Genomic DNA, 24,419 nt, shown 5'->3' with positions numbered 1-24,419 from the left:
TCAACAGATTTTTGTGTATGTTTTCCAGCAGATAACAGCGTAGTGAAGAATGAAATAAGACTGTCATTTGAACAATGCAAGGCTGTGCCGAAGTGGTACTGGAAGTACGAAAACATGATGTAGCTTCAACGTCAATTGCGAAATGTGTTTGACTCAGCCACCAACATGTACAACAATTTATTGTACTTGCGATAAATTTGAAACTGATGATACTGTTAAGGAAGTGCATAAGGAAAGGTCTGGCCAACCAAAAACATCAACATGTCCAGTTTCCAGTGCTGCTATGTTGCTACATTTTACTAGGTCACTTCAAAAATCTGTGAAGCAGGGTGCATTTGAAAATGGTGTGTATGCCAATGGAGCATACGATGAATTCTAAAGGCTGCATATGAAAATCTACCTGGACAATGGATAGGTAGAAAGAGGAGCTGATGGACCCACCACAGTCTCCAGACTCTTCACTTTTACCTATGGGGAACCTTGAAAAATGAAGTTCATCAACAGAAGCAAGCTACACTGGACGAGCTACGAGGAATCATCTAGGCATACTGTGCAGTTATTACACCAGCAACATTGACAGATGTAGTTCGGTCAACAGTTCAGCGGCATTGACATTGTTTGGTCGCTAATGTGGGTCACTATGAACAAATACAATAACCTTACCCCTATGCAATAGTAATGGTATGTCATTTTGTTCCATTAATATTGACTATCAAAGAAGTGTACATTTTTATGGGCCTCTCTGTAGTATAAGTAAGCTGTTACATATGCAGGTTTGCGCCCCCCCCCCCCCCCCTCCGCACACAGAGAGAGAGAGAGAGAGAGAGAGAGACTATTAACCTGTTTGCAACTTCTTTACATAAAAAGAACATATTTATGAATTTTTAAATGATTTTTTCAAACAACTTAGTTATTTTAACTTCTTAAGATGATTTGATCAGTTGTACATCTTTATCAATGAGACAGTCACTCAGAGATAGTGTAAGATGGAAATTGTAAATTCATTAAATATAAGAAATTTCCATACTTGCAAGAACAAGTATTTGAGAACCAAGTAATGTCACTGTTAAAAAGCAGACCTCAATTCTTTACAGTCTAGACAAAATGCACAAGTAATTTTTCTTTTAAAGACTCTCATGAAGCACTTCACTTCATTCAGGCTACCTTAAAAATAAATCTTACACTTTTACCTGTACGCTTCTGTTTCCTTTCCTTCTGAGATCCATAATATGTGAGTATTTTGAAAGCTGGGCACCATTTCTTGAATTCCATTTCCCAATTTAACATCACAGATGTAGGAACTATAATGAGATGTGGACCCCAATTACCTGGAAAGTTAAATGAAATCTTGTTAATTTTTTAATACAATATATTTCACACACTGCCATAATGGTGTAGTTACATTAAGCTACCTACCCTCATAAATGATATACAACACATTACCAAAAATTTAATATTCTTTAAGAACTGCTGTGCTACATGAAAATATTGAAGACTGCATAAGTATATCAGGTAACTAATGAGAAGTTAATGAATGGTATTTAAGAAAATGAAATTTATAGAAAACCTTGACTAAAAGAAGGAACTGACTGATAGGTATTGACAGTGACATTAGATCGTTTGCCGATGATGCTGTAGTCTACAGGAAAGTAGTATCACACGAAAGTTGTGAATAAATCAATGAGGATTTGCAGAAAATAAATGCGTGGTGTCATGACTGGCAGTTATCTCTCAACATTAGTAAGTGTTACGTACTGCATATAACAACATCCCCATTAACGTACGAGTACAAAATAAATGCCCAGTCTTTGGAAGCGATAACGTCCGTCAAGTATCTGGGTGCAACTATTCGAAATGATCTCATATGGAATCATCAGACTACACAAGTAACGGGCAAGTCATCATGAGAGCGTTACAAATCTCTCAGAAAGTTTGAAGTGGGATACACTTACAGACAGACAAGGTGTTAAATGGAAGGGGGTGCTCGCTAAATTCCGAAATCCGATCTTCACCAAGGATGTAGAGCATATATTATTACCACCAACTTTCAAATCACACAATGATCATCATGCAAAGATAAGGGAAATTAGAGCTTGTACTGAAGCATTCAGACAGTTGTTTTCCCCTCGTGGGATCCGCGAGCGGAACAGGGGGGGAAGGGGGGGGGGGGGGGGGAATTGACTTTGGCACGAATTGTGCCCTCTGCTACACACTGCTTGGCTCTAATGGTTCAAATGGCTCTGAGCACTATGCGACTTAACTTCTGAGGTCATCAGTCACCTCACACTGCTTGGTAGCTATTGGAGTATATATGTAGATGGGTCATATTCTGAATCTTTTAATGAAATGTCAATTTGATAATGGAGGGGCATCTGGAGGATAGGGTGGTGGGGGAAGGGGGCGGAGGGTATTTGTAGAGGGAGACCAAGGCTAGACTGTGCGAGAAGGTTCAAATGGATGAAGATTACCAAAGTTAATACTTTCAAATTATTGATAACTTAACAATTTAAAATCTATAACTTGCTTACTGCAAAATAAAAAAAAAAGCCAACTTATGCTTCTTTCTTACAAATATGTGCTATGTCTGCTTCCATGAATATGAGAGGTAAAGGATCTACGTATACATATAGATAGTAGTCATTGTTTAAATGTCCTTGTAAGGAGTCCAGCGACAAGTTAATCTTAGAGAAAACTTTCTGGGTTGCAAATATATAGTAACTTGTTCAAACTGGCCACTGAAATATGGCTCTATTATTTATTTAGAGGACCAGTAAGGTTTAATATTTACTACAAAATTATTTCACAAGATATTATTGAAATAAGTTTGGGAGGGGGAATATTAGAGAGAGAGAGAGGGGCGGGAGAGGGGGCATAGAGAGGGGGAGAGAGAGGGGGGATAGAGAGGGGGGGAGGGGGGAGAGGGGGAGGGGGAGAGGGAGGGAGGGGGGGAGAGAGAGAGAGAGAGAGAGAGAGAGAGAGAGAGAGAGAGAGAGAGAGAGAGAGAGACTACTGTAACTTTTGATCTCTGGTAAATTCACTCTGGAAAAAATTGGTTTCAGTAGCAGAATTAGGACATGTATCCTCTACAAACTGAACCTTGAATTTTCGACTTGTTAACAGAATGTCGATCTACTGATCACACTACCACATTAAGTTTTTTATATTATACTAACTGGTAAACAGTCTGCAATTTTGTCATTCCATTTTCAGGGCTCTTCCTCATCTGCTTTGCAAAATGTGATACCACTTGGTGTTCTGCTATTGCCATTTCATGTTATCACTCCTACATGAGCAGCTGCTTTCGATTCTGACACAGTGAGTCTTACTGACAAAATGCAATTTTATGTGCTGAAATGAATCAGTACACAGTCAACTAATTGGCTACTGTCCATCCAAACTTATGACATCACTAATTCTAATGGATTTACAGCAGGCTATCTTTATGCAGACATTAGGGATCCATATTTTGTTTTATACTGGCAACTGATGAATTTATGTGACTGACTAAGACTGTGGTATTCACTAATAATAATAATAATAATGTTACACACTACTTCTAAATCCATAGAAAACCTGGTTAACATTAAAAATATTTTATCCTTTAAGTTTTGTTTAACAACTAAGTGTAGCAGGTAAAATAACTCAACAATGAGTATATGACACAACTAAAGGCAATTTTAAAAGGTCTCCGGACATATCACTTTGAAATTATAACAAATTTCATGTCTCAGTATCCTCTACAACCCTATGGAGAGCTTCATTGTTAATCTGTAACACACAGTTTGTGTGTGTGTGTGTGTGTGTGATCAGTTATGTAGGACAAATCAGATCTCTCTCTCTCTCTCTCTCTCTCACACACACACACACACACACACACACTGTGAAATAGTTTGCTTACCTTTCTCACATGCTAAATGAGCGAGCAAAGAAATTGTTTGGATTGTTTTGCCCAAACCCATTTCATCAGCCAGAATGCCATTCAGTTTACGATCAAACATTGTAACAAGCCAATCCAATCCAATATGCTGATACTCTCTTAAGGAATGCTTCAGGAGGAATGGTATGGGTGTCACAACCTAGAAAATATCATTACATTAGCATAATGTGTGTATATTTGCCTACATATCCCCCATAAATTTTACATAAAAGCCCGTAACCTCAATTTAAGTCAGTGAAAACCACTTCACCAATAACCCACATACAACAATCACGTTTTTCATCAAAGAAAACACACAAATGAAGATACTTATAAAATTAATTAACACACTTTTTACAATCCACATGAGCCCCGCATTGTAAAAGTTATCTCTCAAAGTTATCTCTCAGAGACATTAAGTGGTAAAATTCAGATTGCTACTATAGTAGTTTAATGATGTATTTATTGTGATGGGCCCATTTTGGCTAGAGAGCTATCTTTGTACCTTCTGCCAAAGTTACAAAACATTTATATTTTATTATAGTGTTGGTTAATCATGTTTTTGGATGCACAAATTTGTCATTTACATCCATACATCATCAGTATTGTATTACAAAGTGCTATAAATTGTTTTGTGGTTTGCTCCAGTTGTTAATGTTCCTTTCTCTTAATTTTTTTATAATTTGACTTTTTATTGTCAGATTTGACAGACTAACAATTGGCCAAAGATGCTGTATGGTTACAGCTGCTATGGTGTGTTGATGTTATCATTTTGGGCAGTGTGTATTGTTTTGTAATCAGTCTGTCCCATCCATTATCTTTGTTTAGGAATTCAATAAAATTTTGTATGAAATGTTTATGTTTTAAATCCATTTATTTACATTTCCATCTCTTCAAGTACATTCATTATTACAGCTTTAGGTAGTATGTGCTAAATTTTCATTACTAACTCCATACGTTCAGCAGTGTAGTAGTAGTTCTTAAGTGGCTGAAGAATGTAGATGGATTTTTTAACTAAATCTCACTTGCTCTCAATATCTTACACTGAAGCTGTGGCCTGTCCACCCTATGTAAAATTTATTGCAATCCTGACATTCAGTTTTGTACATTGGTAATTTTGCTTTTACAGAGCAAAGTCTACACCAGATAATCTTGTTGGTTCTATAGGCAAACTGGATAGTTGTGTTCCTGATTAGTCTGCTAATTTTTTAATACTGTACATAAATATGTTACAGATGTGTATGTTTGTTTAGTCTTTTTGGCATTTCTTTTGACAATTTTATGTCCTTTTGTTTTTGTAGGTGTAGCTTTTGTTTCATGTATCTGCACTACTATGTCCGAGTTGAAATAATTTTGTTGTGCTATATATTGTAATGTATCCACTCTTTTTGTATGGTAATAGATTCTGTATTCTGATTTTCCAAGAATTTTGAAAATGAGCGAATTTTTATTGTTAGTGACTGTGAAGTCCAAGAAATTAATTGATTTGTTCATTTCTTTTCCCACAGTGAAGTGCATTTTATGATGTAGTTTATTTAGTGCTTGACGTACGTGTTGGATGTCAAGTTCATCTCCATTTATAAGGGCAAGCATGTCATCCACATATCTAAAATTACGGTGCAAAAGAATTCTCCTGCTAATGCATTCAAGAAGATGTCTGGTAAGGTGCTGGCAACACTGCAAGCTACTGCTGCTCCTTCTAATTGGGAGTATGTATTATTATTGAATTCAAAATACTTTTGTGTTTTACTTAAAATGAGTAGGTCTGTTATTTCTTGTATTCTCAATCACAATTTTTATATACCGTACCGTGAGAGATTTTTCTGTGTGATTGTAATTGCCTTCTGGAACAATTAAATTGATTTCCTGGATCTCATTGTCAGTAACAACAAAAACTCATACATGTTTAAAATTTATAGAAAGCATGCAGCAACTGACATCATAATACATACTAATTCAGGTCGCACACAAGCACGCATACTTCCAAGCCATGATCAACAGAGTACAAAATCTACTACTAACCAAACTTCCATACACAAAGAACTTGATACATAGCACAATGAATGGTTTGAACCCCGACAAAGCAATGCAACCAAAAATTCAAAAGGACATAAAATAACCCAACATACATACCTACAACATCAAACAAATTAAACACACTAGTGAAGAATGCAAGTATCCAATTCATGTATGAAACCAGCAACAATATCCAGCATAGAGTTCACTCAGAAGAAACATGGTAACCAAGATACACAAACACACGCATAAGCAAAATCTAATGCCAGGATTGCAATAAATTTTACCTAGGATGGACAGGGTGCATCTTTAGCATAAGATATTGAAAGTATACAAAATTTGGTGAAAATAATTCTGCAGTCTTCATCCACTTAAAGAAGATAATCACCATGCAGCAATAAAAATTTTACACACATTATCTAAAGGTTTAGCAACGAACATACTTGAAGAGAGGAAAATCTACATACACATAATATAACACTCTGATGACATTCTGAATGAACAAATGGATTTAAAACATAAATACTTTGTATAAAATTCTGACTGACTGCCTAACCAAAGGTGATAGACAGACAGACAGACAGACACTGACATCTATCCATAGACACATTGATTGCAATCACCATACATACAGCATGAAATGATAATATCAACACACAGTCATAACTTTAACCATATAGCATCTTCTGTCATCTGTAACAACTGTCAAATCTTGCAATAAAACGTCAAATTATAAAAAAATTACAAGAAGGGACCATTAACAACAGGAGCAAACCACAGAACAGCTTACAGCATAAGAGTCCTATACTTACTGCAATAACAATACAGAGTAACAGTGAAGTCTGATGACACACGGACGTATCTATCAAATTTGTATACCCAAAAATATGTTAACTAACACTATAATGAAATAAATACTGTTACGTAACTTTTATAGATGGTATGAAGAGGTCAATCTAGCTGAAATGGATCCATTACAATAAATAAATCTCAAATTACTACAGCAGCAATCTGGATTTTATCACGTAATGAAGATATGTTGCCTCTCCTGCTACTAGTGTGTACGAGTACACCAAATGTAGTGTTGCTACATATGTGTACTTAAATCAATCACCAACTGTATTGAGGCATCCAGGCCACAAGAGGGCACCTGTAGGAAGTGTGTAAACAGCACGGTCTCTGCTGTGGTGTTTACCAGCAACTCGCACCGATACAGGGTGATTCACGAAGACGTGCAAATATTTTAATATGTTATTCTACAAGTAAAACCAAAGAAAAAAGTTCAAATAAACACAGGTCCGCAAATGTTTGGTTACGGAGTTAAGGCTAATAAAAGATTTTGCCTGAAATTTAGCAACTTAGCAATACGAAGCCACCGCAAAACTGTATGAGGTTACAGTAAAGCACGATTTCCATTTATTTTGTTGTTATTGGTCTGATGAATCTAATAAAACATGTCCCAGATATGTATCTGCAGTAGTTTTCCAGAATATCCAGAGAAGCAAAGAAGTAATTTCATAAAATTTTTAAGCAAAGAAGTAATTTTGTAAAATTCCTATTTTATTAACAATTTGGCCCGATCTGTTTTTCAAATTCCAGACAACTGCGCAAAGTTTTCAACAAAAGTCATAAAGAATTTAATATTGGAAAAATGATGGTAATAACGTTAACTGAAACTGTATGAATGTGTCAGATAATCTGCTTTTATTAATACCACAGCACATGTGAATTTATGTTAAACGAGGAGGGGAAAAAAAAAAAGAGTACAGAAAACTTACTCATTTCAAGGTTAGGAAACAACTAAAACAACTCACTAAAGGCTGCCAACAACGACATAAACCTTTCTACATTCTTAATGGAAAGTAAACAAACTTACTTGTACAATAATGTTCGCTTCTCTGGATGTTCTGGAAAATTACTGCAGATACATGTCTGGGACATGCTTTATTAGATTCACTGAACCAATAAAAACAAAATAAATGGAAATCGTGCTTTACTTTAACCTCGTACAGTTTTGTAATGGCTTCATATTACTAAGTTGCTAAATTTCAGGCAGAAACTTTTATTAGCCGTAACTCCATAACTAAACATTTGTGGACCTATGTTTGTATGAACTTTTTTTAGTTTTAGTTGTAGAATAACATATTAAAATATTTGCATATCTTCATGAATCACCCTGTATATGCATGGTGCAGTGCTTACCCACTCTCACTATGTTCTTTTAGTCTGTAATGCTCACATCAGTTGCTTTGAGTGTTGATTATGTTGTACCTACTGTGCGATTCTTTTGTCTTGTTAAGTGTGGAGTCATGCAAGGCTTATTTCCCTTACTATTCAGAGGTTAATGAATAAGGTCATGTTTGGGTTACTTGGATTGTTTTCATGTATTACGTGGTTACTACAGGATTGATCCCATCCTCATCGCCAATTGTGCAGTAACCAAGTTATACATGAAACCAATCCAAGTAACTCAAATATGGTTTTATTCTTTAACCTCTGAACAATAACGGAAATAAGCCTCTCATGATTCCACAAAGAACAACAAAAGAATCACACAGAAGGTGCAACATAAGTGATACACAGAACAACCCCAGTGCTTACACAAAATCCTAACATAACAACATTAATGGTACAAATCTAACAAGAACCTTTTTAATAGTAATTGCCCTCATACCAACACTATTTACATAAACAAAAAATTCTCCAGCAAACACCCATGCCACAACATCAAGTACACAAGTTCACTATTATGACAACAGACCAAGTTATTCCAATGCAAAATGATGGACTAACGATGACAATTATAGCTACTGTTGTAATATTGTACACATATGGCTGCCTGAGAAAACACGATACCATGTACACTGGGTGGAAATGAAAAATCAATTTATTTTCTGCAAGTAATTATAAAATAAAAAATTGAGAGATTTTTTTTGTGAATGATGACCCCCAAAATAAAACTATGAGGAGGAAAGATAGTGTGAACTTCACTTATTGCGAAAGTAGGCTGACTACCCCTAAATCATGAATTTAGTGTACCTTCAGTCACACAATACGAAATTCTTTGAACGTCTTCTGAAACCAAACCTTGAAATGGTGTTCACGCTGAACATTATGCCCCCAAAGCCACCCACTGTATCTTTAGGTTTTTGCACATCAGCCTGCCCACCAAGCCACCCACTATAGCTTATGGTTTTCACACATCAGCCTTGTCAAAATACAAAGTTCTCCAAAATCTGTATTCTTGCCATATCATTCATATCCTTGTAAATTCCTCCCACTATATAATTTGGTGAAGGCATCCCAACATCAGTACACAGTACTTACTATAACAATACATACACCCCCCCCCCCCCCCCATGAACCATGGACCTTGCCGCTGGTGGGGAGGCTTGCGTGCCTCAGCGATACAGATGGCCGTGCCGTAGGTGCAACCACAACGGATGGGTATCTGTTGAGAGGCCAGACAAACATGTGGTTCCTGAAGAGGGGCAGCAGCCTTTTCAGTAGTTGCAGGGGCAACAGTCTGGATGATTGACTGATCTGGCCTTGTAACATTAACCAAAACGGCCTTGCTGTGCTGGTACTGCGAACGGCTGAAAGCAAGGGGAAACTACAGCCGTAATTTTTCCCGAGGACATGCAGCTCTACTGTATGATTAAATGATGATGGCGTCCTCTTGGGTAAAATATTCCGGAGGTAAAATAGTCCCCCATTCGGATCTCCGGGCGGGGACTACTCAGGAGGACGTCGTTATCAGGAGAAAGAAAACTGGCGTTCTACAGATCGGAGCGTGGAATGTCAGATCCCTTAATCGGGCAGGTAGGTTAGAAAATTTAAAAAGGGAAATGGATAGGTTAAAGTTAGATATAGTGGGAATTAGTGAAGTTCGGTGGCAGGAGGAACAAGACTTTTGGTCAGGTGATTACAGGGTTATAAATACAAAATCAAATAGGGGTAATGCAGGAGTAGGTTTAATAATGAATAAAAAAATAGGAGTGCGGGTTAGCTACTACAAACAGCATAGTGAACGCATTATTGTGGCCAAGATAGACACAAAGCCCATGCCTACTACAGTAGTACAAGTTTATATGCCAACTACCTCTGCAGATGATGAAGAAATAGATGAAATGTATGACGAGATAAAAGAAATTATTCAGGTAGTGAAAGGAGACGAAAATTTAATAGTCATGGGTGACTGGAATTCGTCAGTAGGAAAAGGGAGAGAAGGAAACATAGTAGGTGAATATGGATTGGGGGGAAGGAATGAAAGAGGAAGCCGCCTTGTAGAATTTTGCACAGAGTATAACTTAATCATAGCCAACACTTGGTTCAAGAATCATAAAAGAAGGTTGTATACGTGGAAGAGTCCTGGAGATACTAGTAGGTATCAGATAGATTATATAATGGTAAGACAGAGATTTAGGAACCAGGTTTTAAATTGTAAGACATTTCCTGGGGCAGATGTGGATTCTGACCACAATCTATTGGTTATGAACTGCAGATTGAAACTGAAGAAACTGCAAAAAGGTGGGAATTTAAGGAGATGGGACCTGGATAAACTGAAAGAACCAGAGGTTGTAGAGAGTTTCAGGGAGAGCATAAGGGAACAATTGACAGGAATGGGGGAAAGAAATACAGTAGAAGAAGAATGGGTAGCTCTGAGAGATGAAGTAGTGAAGGCAGCAGAGGATCAAGTAGGTAAAAAGACGAGGGCTAATAGAAATCCTTGGGTAACAGTAGAAATATTGAATTTAATTGATGAAAGGAGAAAATACAAAAATGCAGTAAATGAAGCAGGCAAAAAGGAATACAGACGTCTCAAAAATGATATCGACAGGAAGTGCAAAATGGCTAAGCAGGGATGGTTAGAGGACAAATGTAAGGATGTAGAGGCTTGTCTCACTAGGGGTAAGATAGATACTGCCTACAGGAAAATTAAAGAGACCTTTGGAGAGAAGAGAACCACTTGTATGAATATCAAGAGCTCAGATGGCAACCCAGTTCTAAGCAAAGAAGGGAAGGCAGAAAGGTGGAAGGAGTATATAGAGGGTTTATACAAGGGCGATGTACTTGAGGACAATATTATGGAAATGGAAGAGGATGTAGATGAAGACGAAATGGGAGATAAGATACTGCGTGAAGAGTTTGACAGAGCACTGAAAGACCTGAGTCGAAACAAGGCCCCGGGAGTAGACAACATTCCATTTGAACTACTGATGGCCTCGGGAGAGCCAGTCATGACAAAACTCTACCATCTGGTGAGCACGATGTATGAGACAGGCGAAATACCCTCAGACTTCAAGAAGAATATAATAATTCCAATCCCAAAGAAAGCAGATGTGAAAATTACCGAACTATCAGTTTAATAAGTCACAGCTGCAAAATACTAACGCGAATTCTTTACAGACGAATGGAAAAACTGGTAGAAGCCGACCTCGGGGAAGATCAGTTTGGATTCCGTAGAAATGTTGGAACACGTGAGGCAATACTGACCTTACGACTTATCTTGGAAGAAAGATTAAGAAAAGGCAAACCTACGTTTCTAGCATTTGTAGACTTAGAGAAAGCTTTTGACAATGTTAACTGGAATACTCTCTTTCAAATTCTGAAGGTGGCAGGGGTAAAATACAGGGAGCGAAAGGCTATTTACAGTTTGTACAGAAACCAGATGGCAGTTATAAGAGTCGAGGGGCATGAAAGGGAAGCAGTGGTTGGGAAAGGAGTAAGACAGGGTTGTAGCCTCTCCCCGATGTTATTCAATCTGTATATTGAGCAAGCAGTAAAGGAAACAAAAGAAAAATTCGGAGTAGGTATTAAAATTCATGGAGAAGAAGTAAAAACTTTGAGGTTCGCCGATGACATTGTAATTCTGTCAGAGACAGCAAAGGACTTGGAAGAGCAGTTGAACGGAATGGACAGTGTCTTGAAAGGAGGATATAAGATGAACATCAACAAAAGCAAAACGAGGATAATGGAATGTAGTCAAATTAAGTCGGGTGATGCTGAGGGAATTAGATTAGGAAATGAGACACTTAAAGTAGTAAAGGAGTTTTGCTATTTAGGGAGTAAAATAACCGATGATGGTCGAAGTAGAGAGGATATAAAATGTAGACTGGCAATGGCAAGGAAAGCGTTTCTCAAGAAGAGGAATTTGTTAACATCGAGTATAGATGTAAGTGTCAGGAAGTCGTTTCTGAAAATATTTGTATGGAGTGTAGCCATGTATGGAAGTGAAACATGGACGATAACTAGTTTGGACAAGAAGAGAATAGAAGCTTTCGAAATGTGGTGCTACAGAAGAATGCTGAAGATAAGGTGGGTAGATCACGTAACTAATGAGGAAGTATTGAATAGGATTGGGGAGAAGAGAAGTTTGTGGCACAACTTGACTAGAAGAAGGGATCGGTTGGTAGGACATGTTTTGAGGCATCAAGGGATCACAAATTTAGCATTGGAGGGCAGTGTGGAGGGGAAAAATCGTAGAGGGAGACCAAGAGATGAATACACTAAGCAGATTCAGAAGGATGTAGGTTGCAGTAGATACTGGGAGATGAAGAAGCTTGCACAGGATAGAGTAGCATGGAGAGCTGCATCAAACCAGTCTCAGGACTGAAGACCACAACAACAACAACAACAACATCTGGTGCCACCTACTTCCATCAAACACACAGACACCTGTGAGACAAACCATAATATATACCAATATTATGGAAAGAATAGGCTGTTACTCACCATATGGTGGAGTTACTGATTTGTAGGTAGGAACAACAAAACGAGTGCTAAACAAATGATCTTTTGACCAAAAGGCCTTCTTAAGCAGAGAAAAAACACACACACACACACACACACACACACACAATGACTACTGTCTCTCGTCACAGAGGCTAAAACCCAGCTTTGGTGGCCAGAGACAGCAGTCGTGTGTGTGTGTGTGTGTGTGTGTGTGTGTGTGTGTGTGTGTGTGTGTGTGTTTTGTACTTACATGAATATCTGTGTTTTGTCTACTTTAGAAGAAGAGCTGTTGGCTGAAAGTTCACTTGTTTAGCAGTCTTTTTACCCTTTTTGTTGTGCCAGTCTACGACTCAACATCTCCACTACATTGTGAGTAGCAATTGATCCTTTTCATAATACTACCTTTATTCCATCCTGGATTTTCCATAATATATACCAGATACATGAACTGAACAACAGAAAGTTTAGGTCAGAATATTAACATTATTATGAAAAGGACAGTGCTACTAACTGTAAAGATGGCGTGTTCAGTTACAGACAGGCACAATGAAAATAAAATTATATACAACTCTCAACCAAAGCCTTTTTCAGAAAAGAAAAATGCAGATATAGTCTCAGAAGCAAACACATCTCCACACAGACGACTGTTACCTCCGGCCACTCGGACAAGACCAACAGAAATGCATCAAAAGGGAGCACCAACGTGGAGAGGGTGGGAGGGGGAAGTATAGCAGGGTAAGAGTGGTGGAAGAGAAATTGGCTCTGCCTGGCAGAACTTGCAGGGACTTGAGTTGGCAGGACAGGGTTGTCAGTGGCCACTTCAGGAGGCTGTGGGGAAGGGAGGGGGGTGAGGGTTGGCGGAAAAGAAAGGAGAAGAGCAGAGAAGGGGAAAATACTGATGGGTGCACTGGCAAAGAGCAGCACACTGCGAGACTGAGGGGAAGGCGAATTGTAATAAGGTGACAGGACAAAGGGGTAGGTAAAAGTTGGGTGGAGGATGTGGAGGACAACAGGTTACTGTAGGTTGAGACTGGGGTGATTTCAGGTGTGGTGAATGTCTTGTACAGATAACTCCCGTCTGTACAATTCTGGAAAGATGGTGTTGGAGGGGAGGGTCGAGATGGCCCTGGTGGTAAAGCACTGTACAGCAGCCCTTGAAACCTAGCAACTTATGTACAGCTGCAAATTGTGCCACAGGGTGGACCACTTCCCTTTCGTTGACAGTCTGGCAGTGGCCATTCATCCTTGTGGACAGCTGGTTGGTTGTCATAGTAATATAAAAAGCTGAGCAATGATTCTGGCAGAGTTGGTACACAACATGTCTGCTCTCACAGGTGGCCTGGCCTTGGTAGGCCTGTGACAGGACTGGAATTGGATGTGATGTGTCTGTCTTCCACAGGGGCTCCCTTGTCCAGCATGCTGAATGTCACACAGATAGACACTATCCCTCAGACCCAGTAAACAAACAGATGTTCCTTGCCACATCCCCACAGACCCCCATCCTCCCACTACCACCAAGAAACACTGACTGCCTTCATCATGCAATACCACCCTAGAATGGAACAACTGAACCACATGCTTTCCTCTGAGCTTTGATTATGTACCATCATGCCCTGAAACTAAGGACATCCTAACCAAAATTCTTCCTACAACCTCCACAATATTCTAGTCCATTCACATGACACTCCCAATTCCAATCCCTTGCCACAGAGATTGTATCCCTGTGGAAGACATGGGGGCAAGACTTGCCCAATCCACCACTTCCTATTCCAGTCCTGTCATGGGCTTATCCTACCCCATCGAAGGCTGGGGCACCTGTGAGAGCAACTATGTTATATACCAGATCTGGAGCAATCATTACTCAGCTTTTTATATTGGTGTGATAACCAACCAGATGTCCACAAGGACAATGGCCACTGATAAACTGTGGCCAAAAGCAAAGTGGACTATTTTGAAGCATGACATGCACCTGTGTATAACATGCTTGACTTCAATGGCTTGTTTCACAACCCAGGCCATCTGCATCCTCCCCACTTCCATCAACAGTTTTCTGAGCTGTGCAGGTGGGAGTTTCTTAAACCACATTCACCATTCCCGATATCATGCCAGCCTCATCCTCCAGCCACCTGTTCCACCACCTCTGTCCTCTCACTTCATTATAATTCACCTCCACTCACTCTCATTGTGTGCTGCTCTCTGCTAGTGCCCCCATCACTCTTTTCCCTTCTCTGCTCTTCTCTTTTCCACTCCCTGTTTCCCCTCTCCCTTTCTCTTCCCCACAGCCTCCCGACACATTGCATTTCAGTCAGTATTACAACCACAATACTGTCAGTGAGGATTGTCTGTACTACCAAAACAAAATACCTTGTAACAGAGCTTGAGATATTTTGGTTCATTAACACAGCCAATCTTATTGTCTATACTGACAAAACAACGTATCCTGTAACAGAACACGAAGTATTTTGTTTCACTAATACAGACAACCTTCACTACAACACAGTAAAAATGACCTTATTTTGTACTTCAACACTTCGGTTCTTTCTCCAAACATCAGAACAAGAAGAGTTCCATAGATGGGCACCTCCTCTACAGCGTGTGGTAGGTATCAGCCACCTATCCTCATTTTACGTTGCTACCATCATTTCACACACCCATCCCATTCCCTCCCCAATCCCATTTATAGTTCTGAAACTAACACTTTTTATATTCATTTTTATTTATTTCTGCTGTCACCCAGTAAATGAATAAGTTGTGTGTTTGTTTCATTGTTGAAGGTTCATTATGGAACGTTCAAATATGTTATATACCTGCATACGTTATATACCTGCATAAGTGATAATTCAAGCATAAACAGAACAAACTTGAAGTGGTATGATCCTAGATGTCAGTTTCTAGAACACTTAATCTGTATGATATCTATCTCTCTTTAAATTTTGAACAGCTGAAGTAAAGGCTGATAGCAAACCTTGCAAAAATTATATGCAAAGCTTCACAATACAAGACAGACCTTTACTTATGCCAGTAACAAGGTTGAATTTTTGTGAACATTTTCAGGTATAAGGGGCAATCTACCATCAAACATATCTGTTGTCATACCCATAAACATGAAACAGTTAAGGCCTCACCACAAATTACAGCTTTTTTTTTACACAGAAATAAATGATGCTAAATAATGGTGTAAAATATGGAACCATCTTAAATGTAAAATTTATTAAAATTTATATTTCACTTTATAAATCGCCACATTTTAAATATATTTTTACATACACTTGTAGATGACAATGTGTTTCCTTTGGGCTGAATACTCTCTGCCAGTGCTGCAACATCGTTGATTTCTTTACCCGCAGTCTCGTTATCTACAATCTGTACAATAAATAAATAAATAAATAAACAAATATAACAAAAAATTTCTACTGCTAAAGCAATTCTAAGATCATACTTGTAGTAAAACATGTTTAAATAATTCCTTCACTACAATGACTCTTCTCAAGTATTAAAAAATTACAATAAAAATGTTTCACAGTCATGTAACAAAGTGAATCAGTTTTATCTCTAATCATACCATAGATCTATACCTCAGTCTGAAAGTGAAAGTCCTGGATGATCTCATGGAAACTAATTAAAATGAGGAAACTAATCACATTTCTGAAATCAGTTAAATGTTATAACAAACTGCCAGTCACTGACAGTTCACTTGGTAACACTGCAATTGTATAGGTTCTACTAAAAAGTTAATTACTAGGCACAGGAATCTCTCTCATGCATTCCTGTGTGTTTCTTAAGTGTACTGTAATGTAACAGGAGAATTGGTTATAAGTTAGCAGGGTGTTTAATTCATAAATTAGGTATCTACTCAATCACTGATTGGCAAACTCTTAATCAACAGAGACAAATATCAACAGTACAAAAACTGAAATTTGTTATGAGAGCCAGCAGTTTTAGAAACTTAAATTATATTGGTAGGTAAATTGTTAGTAACTTATTAGGGTACACCAAGGCTGGTTTTCAGGGTGTATACGGGGACAAGGAAAAAAAATTCCCGGATTATTCCCGGATATCCCGTTTAAAAAATATGCTTTTTCCTGGGCGAATATACACTTTTTCTGTGTTAAGTGACAGTAAGTTTTCAGTAGACTTTCCCTCGGAACTGCAAAACTTATCAATCCTTTGAATGGTTAACGTTTTATACAATCGCGTAGAACTTCCGAGAAAAAAAGAAAAGACGGGGGAGACAAGTATGGAGAGACTTTTAATTAAAAAAATGAGAGAAGTTTTGGAAGGACCTTTGATTTGCAGCAACATATACGCTGCATATTTTCGCATTACGAAAGTATAAATTCGAATTGCACCAAACACAGCGCGTTAGTTTCCAGAGCGTTGAAACCGAGGTTGCGATGTCCTTTTGTAAGCGAGTCGTATCTCAAGCCACGAGGTCTCGCCAGCCGATGACAGCAGCTATTCAGAGCATAGGACACGTGTTATAGTCAGCCAATAGCAAGATCACTGGTTACATAGCGCGAACACACAAGAGGAAAGGTTAACGGTTTACATTAATGTACACAGTACCGTATATCTACAAGAGAAGCTAAGCTTTGACATATTATATTGGTCTCTAAGATTAACACGCTACAACAGAAGTTAAGCTTTCACATGTAATATTGATCTCTTTTGCGTGTGTTATACTTTAAGATACATCACACAACTGTGCCAGTAAATTTAAAATTATGACATAAATGTCTCGGCTCGAAATTCTTATAAGTGGCTGGTTCTCAAACTGTTCAGTTTCGAACGCTCTATGATTTAGATATCCATCCCACTTTCTCACACGTAACTTATTTCATCTTGCATAAAAAGAAATTTACTTTGAAAGTAACGCTTTTCTAACCACCGTTCACAGTACTATCCGGAGACTGTTAGGAATAGGTTCAATATACCCGATGCCAGAGAGCGCCAGAAAACAGGCATTATTGTGCGTGTGCAACTGCAGTGGTGTAGGAAGCCCGCATGTTCATGTGCATAGAGCACTAAGAGAGCTTACATTACACCATAAAAGAAACAGGGCATCAGAGGATACTCCAAAGAGCATTGGAATTTCGTGAACCATACTAAAATGCATAGTTCGGCTTGAAGTGCAAATTGGCTTTTTCCAGATTCACAATGAAGTAGGTCCCATCTGATATTAAGTTTTTCAGTGTGGTTTTTGGGATGTAAATTTTCTTGGAGTACCAGTACTCTACGATCTCATTTTTGGTTCTTTATTGTGGCATAATGCCATACATGGCAGAAGATGATAACGTGCACTTGAAACTGCACTTGAAATTCAGCGAACAGTTGGAACTAGCCAATACTGTAGAATAAAACACTTTGTTTCAAATAAAATGATTTCTTCAGCGGAAAGATTAATAAAGCCAAATTTCTTTAGTAAACTTGCAAAAATAACTTCATTGTTCTGCAAGGCGATTAATGCTTGACTGCTCCTATCTTGGAAATAAAATAAAATCAGAAAAATTGAAATTAATAATATATTTTTGCCCTCCGTAATTATGTGAATGTATTTTAATTCAGTTGATAGCTCCCGGCCACAGAAATCCGTTTTGTTTTCATTTGACGTGAGAGCTGTACACGAAGAGAAGCAGCGAAATCACTTAATGTAAACACGGGTTACGTGGAGACTAACCCCTTCACCACTACAACTCTGTGAAAGCGCGAATCTGGCAGCTATGGCACGCGAGAAAAAATTTTCTCGTTTGCATCTGGCTGCTTGCTGCTACTACCGATACAGGTAACAGCCAAACTTCAAGTTGCGGGAGACGGGAGAAGGTACTGCTTATACGCGATCAAATGCGCATGCGCAACAGACCGCTGGCAACTGGTCAAACGAACCTAATGTGAACAGTTGTGACGTCATGCTCATAGCAATCAGTTTATTGTTACGAAGAATTACAGTCTGTGCCCTACGGCCTTTGACATATTTTTGCTATTTGCACACGCTTGTGCGTGCACGGTGTTTTGTTGTTGTAAATTGCACTTTTCGTTTGCCACTAAAGATTTATTTTTTTCCTTCTCGTTCATACTATATTGCTGCAGTATCGTTCTCCAGTAGCAGGAAACAATAACATTCTTTGCTAGAGAATCAATTCTGCAGTAAAAATTACGAAAATTTAACTGAAAACTAAAGCAATGAAAAATTCCCGTAATTCCGAAAAATTCCCGGGTTTTTCCCGGTTTTCTCCCGGATGAAAAAATTCCCGGGTTTTTCCCGGATTTCCCGGTTGTCCCGGGTCGTATACACCCTGGTTTTGTTAAAAACATCCTTAACCTGACAGGTAAGTTTACTGAGGTAAACCCCTTGCAGCTCTCCCATCCACACTCGTCTTGTGTACTTGTTTCGTCTATATTCTTTTGTTCATCCTCTCTATTTGTCCAAAGCATTTTAACACTCCTTTCTCAATACCAAACACTACATCTTCTTTCACTCCATGACGATCCCCAAAATTAACTCTACAAATTTTAAGTAAGGTTTCATGTTTCACTTAACACTTAGTGCGCCATCCTCATAATATTACGTTGCAGTCAATGGTGTGAAGAAGGCCGCACCTTTAATATTACATTTGCTGTCCCTTCATGAAAACTGCCACGCTCATAATATTGCAGCTGACCCTCCTCAATCAAGTCCTAGTTCCTACATGTAATACCACAGGTCCAGCAGTTCTCAGAAGGGAGACAAACACTTTCAGTATGCATTTCTGCCACTTGGATGTGCATAAATATAGCTTTCGGCTTTGCAAAACAATCGTTATGTGGCAGTCGACTGTGAGACACCAGTATAAGCATCTTCTTATTTGAATCAACATGTCAAGTGATAGCCCAGTGAGTGGTGGTGTGATTCTCTGCATTCTTGAAGAATCGAAACATAATCTGAGCGGTATTTTCCATGACCATGGTATGGATGAAGATCCCACTTACGCTGAATCAGGATCAGGTAATTTTGTTGTAATTTTCTATACTTTTCACACACATTTCTTGCACAACTTCTCAGATGAAATAATTTATTGTGATATTTTCTTTTCTTATTTCTTTACACTTACGCTAAATGTTGTTCATATTCTTTCAACATATACATATTATTTCCGAATAGAGCACTGGCAGTAAAAGCATGATGCCAGTTGCTGCTGCAGGACCCTCAGAATTTCTGAAGCATTCACAGATGTCAAGCGGAAGCAAAAGAAAATTTACAAGACAGTCAGTGCAGGTAAATGACGAATGGGATGACACAGATGATGTCCCAAATACTACTCCAATTTATACTGGTGCGAGTGGAAATATAAGTACCGAAAAAAACTTTAAAAGTGGTAGGGTTTTCTGGACAATGAGTTACTTGCTCAACTGAAAGAGCAAACAAACCTACACTGATCAGCCAGAACATTATGACCACCTACCTAACAGCTGGTATGTCCACCTTTGGCACAGATAACAGTGGTCATACATCGTGGTATGGAAGCATGGAGCCCAGGTAGGTTGCTGGAGGGAGTTGGCATCACATCTGAACACACAAGTCACTTAATTTGTGTAAATTCCAGGGAGGAGGAGCAACATCTCACACCACGTTCAATCACGTCCGAGAAGCATTCAATTGGGTTCAGATCTGGCGAGTTAGGGAGCCAGCACATCAACTGGAACCCATCACTCTGTTCCTCAAACCATTCCATCACACTCTTGGCCTTGTGACATGACACATCACCTTTCTGAAAAATGTCACTACCATCAGGAAACATGATCACCACGAAGAAGTGTACGTGGTCTGCAACCAGTGTACATACTCCTTTGCCATCATCCAGTGTACAATACTCCATGGCCATCATCGTGCCTTATACAATCTCCACTGGACCCGTAGATGCCCACGTCAATGTTCCCCACAGCATAATGGAGTCACCGCCAGCTTGTTTCCATGCTGCAGTACAAGTGGCAAAGAGCTGTTCCCCAGGAAGATGTTGGATTCACTCTCTCCCATCGGCATATGAAGAAGGTATCGGGATTCATCAGACTACGCAACGCTCTGCCACTGCACCAACATCCAGTGCCAATGGTCACGTGCCCATTTCAGTTGTAGGTGCTGATGTTGTGGTGTTAACATTGGTACATGCATAGGTTGTCGGCTGTGGAGGGCCATCGTTAGGAGTGTTTGGTCACTGCGTGTTCAGACACGCTTGTACTCTGTGCTCATCATTAAAGTTTGATGTTAGTTCTGCCAGTTTGCCATCTGTCCTGTTTTATCAGTCTGCCCGACATCTGCAACGAGGGGTGGCCACCCAACCCCATGACGTCAGGATGTGTTTTCACCACATGCTGATAAAACTTGCCACAGCACTCCTCAAACACCCAACACCTTGTGCAGTTTCCAAAATGCTCTTACCAAGCGTCCAACCAGGCCATCACAATCTGCCCTCAGTCAAACTCAGATAGATCATGTGCCTTCCCTATCCTACATATAGACAGCACGCTCACTAATACTACATGCACCACCTCTCTATTTGACTAGCAATCATTCCTCGCCAGGTGACACTGCTATTGATAATAGATCAGTGGTATAATGTTCTGGCTGATCGACGTGTATGCCAGGTAACAAATAATACAGAAGTGATGCCTGAATCGATTACTGTCAAGAAGCAGGCTAGCAGCATGGAGACAGTTACCCTGGATGACATTAGGAAATTTACTGCCATCAGTTTGCAAATAAGTTTCAGTGAGTGGCCTCGACTAGCAGATCAATGGAGCACAAATACACTTGTGTCATGCAGTTTCTGTCTGAACAAAATTAGTAGAAACAGATTCCTTCTAATACTTTCAATCTTTCATTTGAATGAAAACAATCAAATGAAAGCTAAAGGTGATCCAGGGTTTGATCCACATTCAAACTGCAGTCAGTGTAAGACATAAGACAGTGGTGCAAAAATGGATGATATCAACTGATTGGTGATATTACAATTCATAAGGGATGTCTCCATTTAGTGGTAATATTATCAACTGATGAAGGAATATTTCCAAATGGCACCTGAGTTTCCAGCAATGTATGCCACAGAAGCCATGGCATAAAACTGTATATGCAATTTTGTGAACAATGTGGTGTTGAGACAGCTTGATAATTTAACAGGTAAGGGTCACCATGCTATACACTGATTGATACTTCATAAGTGTAGTGCTGGCAACGGCTCCTGAAGATATATGTAGTGATTTTGTTGACAATGTCAAAAAAAGCAGGAGAGGAATGTCATCAGCTTCGTCTAGTGCTTTTCTCCAGTGAAATGACATTATTTACCACTGTAAGGGAAAAATTTTAGCCTTAAGATGGAAAGACAAAAGAGGCATGCTACTATCACAAGACACAGAGGCAGACAGAAGAGGGGAAAAAAAACACCAACAGCAGTGCTCATATAGTGCCTTACGGGATATTTGATCATTGTTCAGTCAAGTGGTAGAGAAAGCTGTCATTCCGCCTTATCCTGATGGCAATTTCAAATGTCCGTGTGCTTTACAAGTGTGTGTGTGTGTGTGTGTGTGTGTGTGTGTGTGTGTGTGTGTGTGTGTGTGTGGGGGGGGGGGGGGGGGGGGGGGGGGAGAAGAAGAGCCAGTTCATTTATGCTGTCTGCAAAAACTTATCACCAGCATGTGCTACTGACAGTCAGCCTATTTCAAGTGGTGCTGAACTTTCATGACTGGATGAGAGGCATTTATTGAACACAATATCCATTCCATCAGGGAAGTAGAATGCACAGAAAACTTGGGGACTGTGTCAGAGAGGGTCAGGAAAGGAGGAGGAGTCACCAGAAGGAAGGATGCTTCATTCCAATGTGTGGTACACAAAGTGGGTTTTGTGTGCAACCCTGTTTACAGTTATACCATTAAAAAAGAACTACTGTATTAACTCGAATCTAAGCCACACTCGAATCTAAGCCGCACCTGAAAAATGAGACTTGAAATCAAGGAAAAAAAATTTTCCCGAATCTAAGCCGCACCTGAAATTTGAGACTCGAAATTCAAGGGGAGAGAAAAGTTTTAGGCCGCACCTTCAAATCGAAACAAAATTGGTCCATTGTAATATGAGACACAATTTAGGTCGAATGAATGACGATACAGCTACAGTAGTTTGGTTCGAGTCGTAAGCTTAGCAGTTAAGCTTTACCAGGTAGCCATTGCTATGCGTCAGGCGCTCCGTCCGCATTTATACAGGTACCCTTCCTTTTTCACGCGCTTTGTCTGGTTTGAATTGATTGCTTATTTTTCTTTGATCTGATAAGTGCCGTTCTCTTTGTTATAGGTGTTTACGTCACTCCAAGCTGAAAATGCATTACTGTACTGCGTCCTGCATTGTTTGTCGCATTCTGATAATGAGTGTTTATGGCCTATCGCCGCTCGCGGCATGGCTTGCTTTTGTGTGCGCGCTACCGCCGCAAGAGAGAGAAAGAAGAATCGTCACATTAGCGAAACAATGGCAAGAGACTGCTATTTGTTGTTAGTTACACTGCTGCTTTCTTTGATAATGATCAACAAGAACCAAATAATAGACTGCGTATGACAGATGATGTTCTGAACGAGAGTTTAGCGAAAATTTTTCTCCGTTTGAAAATCTTTGCAGACGCCTCTTTAGTACATTACATTCTGCACAGAAATTAGAGTCATCCTAGATTTAAAAATCTAGTCAAGTGCCGTGCTTCATTTCTGACTGTATCACTATTTGGCATAAGAATAATATGAATATAAACATGACATGGTCTGTATATTCTTCCGCGTTTGCTGTTGTCGCACACTAGTTTCGTAGTTTATTAGGCAGACAGGATTTAAATGACATAGCAGTAAACACGAAAGAATACATGGCAAAGTGTTTATATTCGTATTAATCTTATGGTGAAGAGAATACTGCATGTGATTCACAATTCATAAAAGTTCCTATTAGCAACCATCTCTTCTCATAGGTAGGAAAAAATTCAGAATGTAGAGTTGGCCATATTGACAAACATCCCAGTCTTGCCAGTCGGATTTTCGTAGCCCATTGAAATGCTGTTACATTCGAAGATGAACAATACGGAATTTGTATTTACTTCGTTGGATAATGTATGAAAATGCAGTGGTCGAAACTCGGGGCGGAGAAAAAAAGCTCGTCTTCCACCTTTTTTTAATTTATTTACTGACGCATAGGTTTTGGCGCCAGTATTTATCTTTGTGCTTGCAAAGCATGTCTGTGTAGCGCTACACATATTCAACAGCAGAAGTTAGTTGTGGCGGCACCTACCAACATTTTTCAGAACTTCTGCTTACTTTGCACTTGATTCTAAGCCGCAGGCGGTTTTTTGGATTACAAAAACCAGAAAAAAAGTGCGGCTTAGATTCGAGTAAATACGGTACTCCAAATAAAAGTTCATTTGCAGAAATTTAACATTCATGATCTCTGTACACAAATACATAAACTCTGCCATGAGTCTGTAACATGGAAAAACAATTTTTTTTCTTATCTGAAAACAGTTCCTTTGGTTTTGATTGGGGTGATGAAAAGTTTACAAAGCAGGGCACCATAAGTGACTTGTATTTGAAGAGGAATTAATAAGCTTTATTCCTGCCTGAGAAAATCATATTTATGATTATTTCTGAATCTGTGCTGAAGGGACAAAATACTGTAAAAATGGCTGGCTCTGAAAGACAGACTGCAAAAATGGACTGGCACTAGGGTAGTAGATTTGCATATATGGCTGAGACTCAA

The 24,419-nt window shown here is 39.1% G+C and overlaps 1 protein-coding gene across 3 annotated transcripts in view; it reads right to left on the bottom strand.

The window, feature by feature from the left end:
* The window catches only part of LOC126182312 (helicase domino), a 425,840-nt gene that overhangs the window by 282,334 nt on the left and 119,087 nt on the right, over positions 1 to 24,419 (bottom strand). For all 3 annotated transcript variants that reach the window (XM_049924839.1, XM_049924841.1, XM_049924840.1), the window contains 3 exons: positions 15,935 to 16,030; positions 3,899 to 4,076; positions 1,191 to 1,328 (listed from right to left, as the gene is read on the bottom strand). In XM_049924839.1, the coding sequence (XP_049780796.1) occupies positions 1,191 to 1,328; positions 3,899 to 4,076; positions 15,935 to 16,030 (412 nt within the window). The remainder of the gene's footprint in view (positions 1 to 1,190; positions 1,329 to 3,898; positions 4,077 to 15,934; positions 16,031 to 24,419) is intronic.

The sequence above is a fragment of the Schistocerca cancellata genome, chromosome 1, assembly GCF_023864275.1.
Source record: "Schistocerca cancellata isolate TAMUIC-IGC-003103 chromosome 1, iqSchCanc2.1, whole genome shotgun sequence".
In the NCBI taxonomy this organism is placed as follows: Eukaryota; Metazoa; Arthropoda; class Insecta; order Orthoptera; family Acrididae; genus Schistocerca; species Schistocerca cancellata.
Note: the sequence above shows the minus strand (reverse complement) of the source record. Positions and strands in the feature narration are given on the sequence as shown.